The following is a 13,130-nucleotide window of genomic DNA, read 5'->3' on the forward strand; positions in this document are numbered from 1 at the left end:
TCAAGCCTCCTAAACTGAGGTACATAAACCTTCCAAGTACTCAGCTTCAGGTACTTTGCTAAAGCAACAGAAAATATACCAACACAATGGATAACTTTCAGTGCTGAATGAAAAGTTACAAAAGAAAGCATGTACTATCCTATTTAGTAAACAGAATACATTATTAAATTGCATTTGGTAATGTTATTTCTGCCTGACTTTTTTAGACTATGTTAGGGAATGCAGATAATGAGTACCACACAAAGTGCAGCCCGCAGATCACAATAATCAGCAAACTGTTGTTGACTGATGAAAAGCACACAGAGAGAAGGCATGCACAAGAATAAATAAGCATTTAGGAACACTAAGGGCAAGCTGACATTGTCAGTACATGTAAGCACATGATTCTGTGTCTATAAAAGCATAGCTTTGTTTTGATTTGAAAATTAAACATAGAAGGCTTAAGAATTAGTACATCTAACTGGTAAAAACACAAAGACAATGATTTTCATTACAAGATCATTACCATTAGTGGTGAGGCTCAGGGATGTGGTCATGAGAGCATACACGTATTTTTTTTTTATTATATATTGATTTTCAATTATTTTGTGTCTGTGTGTGGGTTCACACACACACGTGCAGTGTGTAGTGCCTGTGGAGGCTAGAAGAGGTTATCAGATCCTCTGAAGCTGGAGTTACAGGCAATTTTGAGCTGCTTGAGTGCTGGGAACTGAACTCTGCAAGAACAGTAGGCACTCTTTAACTGCAGAGCCATCTCTCTGCCCCCCCTTTAAAAGATAATTTATTGTATGATTATGTATGTGTATGTGTGTGGGCATGCCCATGTATGTATAGAGGAAGAGACTTTTGGGAGTCAGTTCTTTTCTTCCACCCTGTGGATACTGGGGATTAAACTCAGGCTTGGCAGCAACTGCCTTTACACACTGAGCCATCCCACTGGACCAAATATTAATTCTCAGCTTGAGCATTGTGCTTTACAATTTTCTCTTTACATTGTACATGTTGAATATACTCTTCTATTTTAAGATACAGTTCACCAGTAAAAAAAACTGTTAAGCAGAATACACATTTCTTTAAAAACGTATTTACAAAACACCAAAATGTTGATCCCTTTATTTTTTTTAGAGGAAAGCTCATCATTTTGATGTCTTTACTGTTAAAAATGATTGTTAGTAATCACCAGCACTAACAGATGCCAAATGAGCATTACTTCTAATACATCTGGATTCTAATTCCTAATGATGCTACTTCAAGAATAAATTTGAAGAATGTAGAGTGAAAACTTTGGTTAACATATCTGTAATTTTCTTCCCAAATTTGTAGGTTCCAAGATGAAGTCACATCAGATCATCAAATATCACCTTTATTTTTAGCAAAGTTAAAGAACATACTTTTCAGTTTGTAGCAACAAGGGCCGGAACACTCCATATCCTTGAACAAGAAATGAAGTCACTTGGCTATGGCACTGCCACAAGATCATGCATCTGCTGTGGGAGGATAAGTTCAACTCCTTAAGGAGTAAGCCTTTTACTCGTATTAGTTCATCTGCTTAAATAGTTTTATTCTTAGTCAGAATGCCTTCATTTTTTAAAACTTCTAGGAGGTTATGATGTTGTTAATAGATCTCCACACACTTCCATGTTTGTTACATACTGTGTAAGACTAAGATTCTATTCAATGACTCACAATAAAAACTTTGAGAATGAAAGAAACCAGGACCAGAGTGGATAAAAAGATACGCAGTACTTAAATACATGAGGCACTAGTCCTAAGTGTTTTATAACTATTTTAATTAAACTGAGTATTATTACTTTGGTAGGAAATAAATACAGCTAATAAAATCACTTGTGCAAGAACCCACAATCATGATTTAGCTTGATAGGAGCTCAAAGCTGAAGCACAGTCATGATTAACCTATAGTGCTACCAAAATAGTTTAATGTTTGCCGAGGCTGAGGAAGAGGGCTCTGGAATCTGCCTGCCAAGGTTCACACTCAAACTCTAACTATGAGAGATGAGCAGATTTCTCAGCTTCTCTATGCTTTACCTGTAAAATGGGAGTAATACCTCTAGTTCACAGGGCAGTTGCAGAAGTAAATGTGTCAGTAAAATAAAATACTTTAGTACAGCACATCACCCAGGGCTAAGTATTCAATAAATGTTCATTTATATGGATTGTTATTTTTCCAGAGTTCTACCCATGAGCTAGGCTGTCTCATCTGACTACTCTATGAAGGGAAAGAAAGAAAAAAAAAAATTCCTCCTCCGCCACCACCACAACCAAAAAAACTAAAAAGTTATTAATGCAACTGAGTTTTATATTACCTAGGATAATTTACTTAAAAATTAAGATCCTTTTGGAGCAACTGATGGCTTTTCTGTCTTCCAGACACATTTTCAGTGAAGACTACAAAGAGAAGATAATCAGGCAGTGATGCTCCCTTTCTTTAACAAGCTTTTATGGTCAGTCCCTAGGATGTCTATGAAATAACAAATCATCACTACCGTTGCTAAACTGCACTGTAAGTTGTACATTTACAAGGAGCTTCAGAAGGAATTAAATCCTGATAGAAACAAATGAAGTCAGTTTGCTGAACTTTTTAAAACTTTATTTTACAAGAAATTGATTGTTTCGATTCTGTGGAACCATCTTTAATTTAGAGAATTTTTTTTCAAAAATAAATGAAAAACCCTCTGAATTATATATTAATTTTTTGAAAACAAAAAGTCATAGGGTCTGCTTTGTCCTATTTAACTATAAATGTTACATTTAGAAACTGAAATGAAAAAAAAAGGGTAGTACAGAGAGATATAAATGATACCTGTCAAATTGTTTTTCAGACCACTGTAATTTTCAAAGGTGATTATCAAGCCCAAATGAAAAGTTATGAACCACAAACCATATTTTTAATAGAAAAAAAGAATGTTTAGATTAGCAAAGTGATATCTCAAAACGTATCTTCACTCAGTTGAAACTGTAGTATAAATTCATGTGTCAAGTTACTTTCCATTGTGTACTCTACTTAAAAAATATATACAACTATGATACTCAAATATGTATTGAGTTATATGACCAAATTAAGTATTTTGGAAATTCAAACTGCTGCAACAAATTATACAAGGATTACAGAAAAAAGACAAGCTACAAATTATGTCATAGGGGGAAGAAAAAAAATATTACTTAGCATTTACGTGTATGTATTTTCTTATATATCCATACCAGTTGAGTACACAGCTGTCAAAATTTGGCCAGCTACATAGAGACAAAGCTAAACCCACACTATTTCTGACAATGGGTAACTGGTGACTTCAAGTTTTAATATACCTCAATAGTTTCATTAAAAATGATTAATGCTGGCTGGGCGTGGTGGTGCACGCCTTTGATCCCAGCACTCAGGAGGCAGAGGCAGGCAGATCTCCGAGTTCAAGGCCAGCCTAGTCTACAAAGTGAGTTAAAGGCCAGCTGGGACTACAGGGAGACCTTGACTTAAAAAGAGAGGGAAAAAAAAAAAAAGATTTATGATAATAGTTTAGTATCATGAAGTTTTGAGAGGCACAGATTAAATGAGTGCATTATTTAGGCCAAATTTGGCAAAAATCTATACCTGACTATTTAAATATGGTATAAATATCTGAACAAAGAGTCCACGGGCAATCAAAAATGGACATTTTACATATGCCCATGCTTATCAATCACATTAACATTGGTGCTTAAAATGTTCACATATAAATCAACAAGATATTTAAAAGCTGCAGGACAACTTCAATATAAGAACGCAAAGAGATAAATCTGCAAAATCTCAAACTTTTCTTCTTAATCCATTTGTAAATGTTTAGGGAGCAGCTATTTGGTCTTCAAGAATCCCACAAGGCTGAAAACCTGTTTGCTCCTAAACAAGCAAGACGACTTGTATTTGTTTTGCTCTTACATGAAGAAGTGTGTGTGTGTGCATTTTAAGATGGCTTAAAATTAAGTTAACTTCTAGTTAAGTGGTTAAGTGACTAGAACTGCTAGTCATCAGTCTCCTATGGTAGCATAAGTTAAAGTCTCATTTAGTACTCATCACCTTTGGGTGAAGAGAGGCATGGATGAAAAGCAACTGTCATCCTCTCTTTTTTTAAAAACAGCAGAAAAGCCAATCTATCTATACAATTTTCCATTATCTTGTATTCTATTCTGAAATACTTAAAAAAAGTCTTATTTCAATTAGCTTAATCCACACAAGGCCTAAGTCAAACAGTACAAACCAATAAAGATTATCAATAGTAAACACTCATAGCATACAAAACTTTAAAATAATTTTAGGACTACTCCAGAGACTGTAGAAACAAAGTAAAATGAACAGAGACAAAAACTAACTTCTCAGTGCATCACATCCATGAGGATAAAATGTATGGCACTTATGTGATACTAATATAACAACTGTCAACTTAAGCTGGGAATGACTTGAGGATATTAAAAGTCACATATGAGCAAGAACTAGTCAATCTTAGAATGTTAAAATGACACAGATCACCTTTTCTTTGTAAAAGCACTGGATGTGCAATGAGTGCAAACTCACCATATATTTTTCCATTTCATCTTCCCCCATTGTAGTGTCTCAAAATATTCTTTATCTTAACAGTTACAACAGTCTGATTTTTAAGGTCTATACAGCCTCTATTATGCTATTTTCTGTATGGTAGTAATGCTTCTATAAAAAGCATAGCTAGCTATAAATCATAGAGTAAGCCAAAAAATTGTACATTTTCCAAACCAGCAAGAAATAAATTATATCATGATATATCAATTAAAAAATCTATCAATAGTAACTAACATTTTTATGGTAGAGTATTTTCCCCCATAAAATTAAGCAGTGCAGAATAGGGCTTGGCTACAGTTAATCACATTTGGTTTTCTTAAAAACACAACTTTATTTTCTATAAACAATTAAAAGGCAGTTTTCTTCCTCCATAACACACGCAAACATTAAATCTAAGATTTTTTTAAAGTATTAACTACCTATTAAGAAAATTACTTTTAAATGGTTAAAAGGAATAAGAATACCAAAGTTTAGCGTATGAAGAGTAGGTATAAACAACCAAGAAAAAAGTAGATCATTGGTGTTGAATATTCACATGAATAGCCAAAAGCAAGTTCCAAAGTTTTTCCACCTTTACAAATAAAAAAAGGTGTCCTTTCCAGTGTGGGGATATGCATTGTACATCTCTCCCAACAAGTGTATGAGTAGGGTTTCAAAATGTTGCCATTATTAAGTTCTTCGATACCTAAAATTAGAGGACACTAATATTACAGTGGCAATGGTGCATTGATTCTGAAAACGTAGTTATGATCCAACTCGAGTTGTGGTGGTTCTTTTATCTGAGAAAAAGCTTTTCAGAAGAAACACCTGCCCTATGCTAACCACCAGAAGAATGAGGGCTTCTCCCACTGACCAATAGGCCACTCTGGTATTTAGATCTTCTGCTCGGCTTCGACCTTGAGCTTCTCTCAGTCGGAAATGAGTCTGATAGTCTATGACGGACTTCAGAGCTTCATGAATGGAAACACAGGCAGATTCCATCTAAGTAGAAATAGTTTCAGTTAGCAAGTTTAACACATTTCATACACTCTCTAGCAATTCATCTGTCATTTGGATCTCAATTTCTCACTGGTTTAACACTGCTGTAAATGGGCGCTCTTTTTTTTAAAAATTCAGACCAGTTGCTTTGGCAACACAGCTTTTCTATTCATTTCCCGCAGGACAGTTACTGGTAAGGCTAGAGCCCCTATGAAGCAGCTGTTTTCCTCAAGCTGGGATTCACAGGTATGGCATTAGTAAGGTGGTAGATAGAACACTAAACTAACAAAAGTGGAATTTTTTTTGTCTTTTTGAGACAGGGTCTCCCTGTAGCCCCAGCTGTCCTAGAACTCACTATGTAGACCAGGCTGGCCTTGAACTCACCACTATACTACAACAGTGGAAATTTTTATCAGTTAGGGTTACTGGAAATTTTTATCAGTTAAGGTTAGGAGCTACTGAGTTTCAAGAACAAATTCCTCAAAGAACTAGAAGGAAAAGAATGGTGGGTCACTAAAGTTCACCAATGAGAGGGCAGGTCAGTCAACACAGCGACAAAACTATTCCAAATAGGGCAGAAAAACAACCTGAACTAATCTACGTTATCTGGAAAAATATAAAAGCAGGCAAAAATCTTATTTATCAAAATCCTTTGCTGAATTTTGAATCTGAAAGGGGTAACGAGGTCACCCTTTTTCTAAAAAATTATCTCTACCCTCAATAAATCTTCCCCCTCATGTCCGTAAAACGAAACCAATACATATGTGCCCAGCAGGATTCAAATTTCAGTCTCACTGTTTAATTGGTTTGTGAGCCTCCACCTGGATAACTTTACCTTTTTATATGTTTATTATGCCATCTGATTTGAAAAGATTCTAATTTTTTTTAAAAATAGCAATATTTTTCTACTGAAAACCTAACCCTGGTGCTGAAATGATTACTATTTTATCTCACAAACCATGTTTGAAGAATTTAAAAGACAAATATGACTGCCTTAACTTTAATTAAGGAATACAGACATCAGAAAATAATGTAACTAGCTAATGAGATTCTATTGTTAGTTATGGTGGTGCATGCCTATAATACAAGCACTGGGGAAATTGAAGGATCCAAGTTCAAGAAGGCAGACCTGGACTACACAGTAAGAACCTGCCTCAATCTCAGGGTTTTTTTTGGGGGGGGGGCCCTAGGCAAGGTTAGGAGAAAGAAATTAATGTTTAAGCCCCTCTTGAAGCATGTCAAGGAGCATGAGTTAAGAACTACTGAACTGGAGAAAATTACTAAAATTAAGGGACTAAATTTATTCCTAATTTTTGAGATATAGGTTTATTTTTTAAATATATAAAGTGGAAATGTTCATACATATTCAAAGAACAATGAGCCCCATATATCAATGATTACTAATACATGACTGATCTTGTTTCTCATCTATTATTGTCCATTATTTAAAACAATTCTAAGATTTTGTAGCAGCATTCTTTCATAGCTGAAAGAAAATAATTCAGAACACTGAACTGCTTAGCCTTTCTAATTTACTTTTCTAATTTCCTTTTACATCACTAGGATGCTGTTTCTATCCTAGCTGACTGCTATGGTTTGGATCCTCGATAATCCCCTAAAAAGCTCAAATGCTAAAGTCTTGGTCATTAGTCTATGGCATTGGTGGTGTAGTAGAACCTTTAGGAGCCCAGGTCTCTTGGAAGGAAGTTACATCATGGGGGGTATGACCTTGAAGGGTATTCTAGAACCCTGCACCCTTTCTCTTTTCGTTGGTATGAGGTAAGAAGCTTTGTTCTATGGTGTGTTCCTGACCATGATTGTGTTTTTCCATAAGGTAACTGACCATGGATTAAAAACCTCTGAAACCTTTAACTAAAACAAATCTTTCTTCCTGTTGATTATCTCAGGTACCCTCTGTCACAGCAATGTAAAACTAGTAGTACAGGGTATGGTGGTACATGTCTTTAATCCCAGCACTCAGGAAGCAGAGGCAAGTAGATCTCTGTGATTCAAGGCCAGCCTGGTTTATACAGCAAGTTCCAAGACAGAAAGGCCTCCTGAGTAAGGCCCTGTCTCAAAAAGCACCCTCAAACAAAAGTTAGTAGTGACCTTCCACCTGTTCTAATGCTTTTTCCTTTCTTTACACTTAGGATTTCACAAAATCTTTTTCCTTTTTTGGTCTTTTTAAGACAGGGTTTCCCTGTAGCCGTAGCTGGCCTGGAACTTGCTATGGAGACCAAGCTGGCCTCGAAAGCACAGAGATCCACATGCCTCTGCCTCCCAAGTGATGGGATTAATGACGAACCATAACACTGGATTTCACTATAAAATTCTCAAGTTCTTTGTGAAATGCCTAACTTGCCAGAGTTAAGATAGATTTTTAGATGAGTGTGACTCCAAGGGATAGACCCACACCTAAGAACATTTGGGGAATATAGATTAGACTCAATAGGCCTTTTAAAAAAGAAAAATGGGCTGGAGAGATGGCTCAGCAGTTAAAAACACTAACTGTTCTTGCAGAAGACCAGGGTTTGAATTCCAGCACCCACATGGCAGCTAACAACTGTCCGTAACTCCAGTTCCAGGGGATCCAAAAGCCTCTTCTGTCCTCCATGGGCACTGCACAACAGAGGTGCACTTACCTACATGCAGGCATAACACTCACACACATAAAAACTAAATAAATAAAATATTAAAAAAAGAAAAAACTTTTAATAGAGGACATGAAGTAAGTGTAGTAGGGTGGGGGTAGAGAAGGGGAGGGGGACTGAAAGTGAGCAAAATATACTACATGAAATTCTCAAAGACAATAAAAATATTTTTTAAAGACGGTCTCAAAATTCCACGTTCATCCATGTGTTAATACACAACATTAAATTATGCTTTTTTTCTTCCCTTTAAATATATCAATGCTATTCTGCTCATTTTTTATTTACCTGAGTAAGGGCACTGACACGGTTCTCACTGGGAAACAAAGGTGGGTCTTCTCCAACTTGAAAATCAAAATACACTGTTTTATGGGTGAAGGTAGAAAACTCATTGCTGAAGCAAAATTTGTATGTCCCATTTTTGGAGGCTGTGAAGGTAAAGCTATCATACTGTTTCTTCATCTCTTTGTATAAAACTTTACCATCAGGATCTTCCAATCGACAGTCTACATCATAGTGACCACCAGTAATCACCTGTAAGAGAGATTTTTGGAAGAGATCACTGCAAATAACACATTTTAACAGTTTCTTGTTAAAATGACAATAAGATTATATGTCTTCCTATCACTACTTTACAGATTTTTATTTTCATCAGTGGATGAAACATGGGAGTTAAGATTTCAATTCAATTGAAGCTTTATAGAACGTAAAGAAATTTCCTTCTTTCAGGAGGCAGAGTCAGGCAGATCTCTGTTAGTCTGAGGCCGGTCTGGTCTCCATAGTGAATCCAGGCTAGCTGTGGCTACAGGGAGACGCTGTCTCAAAAAACGAACACCCCTCCAAAAAAGAAATTTTCTTCTAATAGAAGAAAGAAAACTCAATCATATCAAACCATTCTGACAACTGTGCCCTGGTTAATATAGTCTAGAAAGAGGTGATGAGGAAGAAATACCAGGTTTGAAAATTCCTAAACCACCATGGGGTACCAGCCTGTTATTTTCAGGCTTTAATTTTCTTGGTTAACATAATATTGACCTTGTACACTAGTAGAACAAGGAGGCCAAAGTTCAGACTTCAAAGAAAATTCTATTACTTAAATGGCCTTTTGTCACTTGAGAGGTGATTACTAATGGAACTATGTTGTAAGATAATTTCAATAATTACATGAAATATTTCATACTTGGAAAACTGTATATACATGTACACGTACACACACACAAATAATTACTGGGGATTAAACCTGGGTCCTTACATATGCTAGGCAAGCATTCAATCACTGAGCTACATCCCTAGCCTGGTTTTGATTTTCTTTTTGGACAAGATCTTGGTAAATTGACCAGGATGACTACAAATTTGTGATCCTACCAATTTAGTTTCAGGAAATAGGTGGGAGAAACCACCAGATAAAACAATTTGATGCTATAATTTTAAAAAAGTTTCTTATCAATTGGGCATTTACCCTTCTCCCTAAAAATCAGTAACTTTTCCTCTAAGAGTAAATGCCTTCATTTAATTTTGATATACCTAACTATTCATATTTGACCATAGTACTCTGAATAATTAAACATACAAACTCAACAGGACCAGAATGGATCACCAGGCCCTTTTGTTGTATCAAATTTTAAGACAAACAATCTTATTTTAGTTAATGGTGTCCTTTCTAAGCCTGTTCAGTCACCTATGACGGCAACTGGGTAATACTTCAAACTCAGCGTTACTACTGTTCAAATGCTTGCAGAAATCTCTGTATCTTACTGTTTCTCTCTCAAATTCATCCTATTTTTTCCATTACTAACACATAGTATACTACTGGCACCATTTCTTAAAAGGTCTTCTCCAAACCTAATCTCTTCTAGTCCAGGCTCTCCCAACCTGCTATCACTCCCATTATAAACTGGATAATTCATTACCACAAGGGGCTGTGCTGTCCTGTGCACTGCACTGTGTTTAATAGTGGAGCATCCCTGCTATCTCAATGAATTAGATGCCAGTAGCAGTACCCCACAACCTGCAATTTCTCCTTGTGGGGGGGAACCTCCCTGTCTTGCTTCATCCTTCATTTAAAATGTTTTTGATAACTCACAATGACTATCAAAGGCCCAAATCTGTTATCATTGGCATGTTATTCTCCCATATCTCCTAAGACTCAGCACATCTTGTTCATTACTATTATCATTCCATATTCCAAAAACACCAGGAGACTTTACAGCTCTCTGAAAGTTTCTGCTTTATACTTGTACTGAGAATGGGAGTTCAACAGGGTTGTTTGCTAAAGAAGAATCACAGGACCTGACAGGCAATGTTCACACAGGTATTTTATCATAGGAAAATACAATACAAAACATCATTGCCAAAGGCTATCTCACAGCAAGAGGTCTGGATATACCAGGTTATGGGACTTCTTTGTCTGACTCCTTTTGAAGCCTGAGCCAGACACACTTACTCAGATCAGAACCATCCAAGTGTACAAGGAACACCGTGGAACCAGGGAATCCAGTAGTGTTGCCTGGGTTAATCTTTTTTTTTTTCTAGTCATACAGACATATTTAACTAGTCTCAACAGCAGATACCTAGGGCAGGTGTGGGAATGTGAGGGATCCTCAATGAGGTCAACAAAACTTGTTACAGGAAAAAAAAAATTTTTGACAAACTGGTCCAAACCACTTTCTAAAGCTCTCAGCTGCCATAGTCACAAAGCAACATTATTGTTACTCAGTATTTCAGGGCCAAACTACCACAAGAGCTCAGGATAATTTCTGGCCTGTTGGAACTCTCACAAACTTATGTGTCTAGCTTAGTCTTTCCTCCTTTCTCTGCTATTATTGATCAAACCCTAATGATCCTTTCAGGCAGGCTTAACTCAAACTCTGCTGTGCTTCTGAATTTCCCTTGACAATTCCTCTGTGCCTGCCAGCATTCTACCTAGTGCGCACTTATGTATGACTCTGTGTCTATTCAAAGGGAGCTAGTACAACAAAAAGTTCAACTTGAGACTCTATTGATACCAGCATTTGTAAGTTTGGTAATCTTGGATCTAAACCTATCTCAGCTTCAGTTTCATCAGTAAGAAGTTAGTAAAAGCTTTTACCTACTTCCTATCAAGTTTTCTTGAGAATTAGCATATCTGACACATTTAGCATACTGTGTACACACAATGGATGTCACTTTTAAACCTACTATAGTACGAAGCATAGCATCTACATAACACAAGAATTCAAGAAATGCTTATTGAATTTGAACAAAGGAAATTCCGACTTACAGCTTATACAATTCCTTTATATTACATATATTGCTAGATTATATAGAACACATAATCTTAATTCCCTCGCTCCTCCCTCACTGCACCAAAGTCATTCCAAAGTCCTCATTTTTTCTCCTTTCCACTGACGTTATTACCACTTCTGAACATCGTAAAAGTCTCATCAGCCTTCCACACAGGTTCCACCCACCTTTTCTACCTGCACACCTTAGAATCAATGCAGCTACCAAGAAATATTCTGGTCATGTCATTGAACTATTTAAAAACAATCTGATGGCTTCCCAAACTCTAGGGGAAAACTCAACTTCTTAACATGGCCAGCAAGACTCTACAACATGGTTTGGCTCCTTCTTCCCAACTACACTGGGCCTCAAATTCTCAGTGTTTACTCCTACCACAGGCTATTCCCCAACACCCTTACCAAAGTATTTACAATTCATCCTTTATAAAGTTCAGTTTTAAAGGAAGCATTTAAGGATCCCAAAGATCTGATCACATACCCTCTATTTACTGCCTTTAAGTACAGTTTTGATGAATCAGTTGGTACTAATTTCTTAAGATAGGATAGGAGGGGACTCAGGAATGATGGTGGCAACCTTATCCGTTCCAAACATTTCTATATCATCAGCACCTAGCACACAATAGTTGGCAGATTACATGAGTCTATTCAAAGAGTTCTAGCCAACTGAAGAAATCACACTCTGATGAATAAAGTTTCTTTTTTACCTAGCCTCAAAGTTGAGAAGAAGGCTTCTTATCACAAAATTTTCTACAACATCCTTAACAGTAGATCTTTATTAATATCCCTAATAAAGCTCTTCCAATGACACAGACTCCAATAACCAAGAGTTCTAATAGAGTCACCAAATAAAATTTAAAAACCCCGAAGAGATCAAGGAGTCAAACACTGGCAGCGCTTCACATCCGATTAAAGTGGGGGTGTGGGTTAGAGTGGTAGGGGACTGACACCAGGCATGACTGGGTAGTAACTTAAAACTCATCATCTTTTAAAAAAAGAAACGTTGAGCAAGTCTTAAACTTGAACTGAATGACACTCGAGGATGTCACAGCTACAGGAAGCATTTCTAGAAGTCATATACATGTTAAAATCCGGGTTTTAATGTCTTTTGCTCCACGCAAATGTCCTGTATCGGCTACCTAGAGGTGACAACAGGGACAGATGGGAGGCGCGCCCGCCGGTGACGCGGGCGTGCTGGGCCCGCGGTACCTGGAACTCGAGGGTACACTTGGTGCCCTGAACGATGTCCTCGTAGAAGCACTGCTTGGCATTGTCGGGCAGCTCGAAGGTGATCTCGGAGGCGCCGCTCGGGCCCGGCAGCGGCAGCAGCAGCAGCAGCAGCAGCGCCAGCAGCCCACAGCCCCAAGGGCCCACGGCGGCCGCCCAGCGCGGCGCCCACCCAGGCCGCGGCATTCCGACCCAAGGCGGCCTCAACGGAGCTGCGCGGACTCGATGCGCGCGGCAGGCCTCGGCCCCCGCCGCCCTTCGAGAGCGTTCGGCACCGCCGCCCTGAACCCCAGGGAGGCGTGCTACCAGTAGCGGGCCGCGGGCTTCCGGGGAGATGCGCGGAGGGGCCGGCACCGCTCGGGGACGAACTGAGAGGCTGAGGCTGACCCGGCAGACAAGCGGCGGAAGAGGCCTCGC

The 13,130-nt window shown here is 37.9% G+C and overlaps 1 protein-coding gene across 1 annotated transcript; it reads right to left on the bottom strand.

Annotated features, from left to right (window-relative positions):
* Window positions 1–1,347: 1,347 nt before the first annotated feature.
* On the bottom strand, window positions 1,348–13,117 carry Tmed7 (transmembrane p24 trafficking protein 7). Its single transcript, XM_017796135.2, has 3 exons — window positions 12,696–13,117; window positions 8,497–8,742; window positions 1,348–5,563 (listed from the first exon to the last, which is right to left on the bottom strand). The coding sequence occupies exons 1-3, from the start codon at window positions 12,897–12,899 to the stop codon at window positions 5,327–5,329; spliced, it is 687 nt and encodes a 228-aa protein (XP_017651624.1). The 5' UTR covers window positions 12,900–13,117; the 3' UTR covers window positions 1,348–5,326.
* Window positions 13,118–13,130: the final 13 nt, after the last annotated feature.

The sequence above is a fragment of the Nannospalax galili genome, unplaced genomic scaffold (assembly GCF_000622305.1).
Source record: "Nannospalax galili isolate Female #2095 unplaced genomic scaffold, S.galili_v1.0 scaffold128, whole genome shotgun sequence".
NCBI classification, from domain to species: Eukaryota; Metazoa; Chordata; class Mammalia; order Rodentia; family Spalacidae; genus Nannospalax; species Nannospalax galili.

Coding starts and splice junctions, on each gene's coding strand:
- Tmed7 (XM_017796135.2), bottom strand. CDS start 12,899: ATGCCGCGGCCTGGGTGGGCGCCGCGCTGGGCGGCCGCCGTGGGCCCT. Junction 8,743..12,695: donor AGTGTACCCTCGAGTTCCAG/GTACCGCGGGCC, acceptor TCTCTCTTACAG/GTGATTACTGGTGGTCACTA. Junction 5,564..8,496: donor GTGTCAGTGCCCTTACTCAG/GTAAATAAAAAA, acceptor ATTTCTACTTAG/ATGGAATCTGCCTGTGTTTC.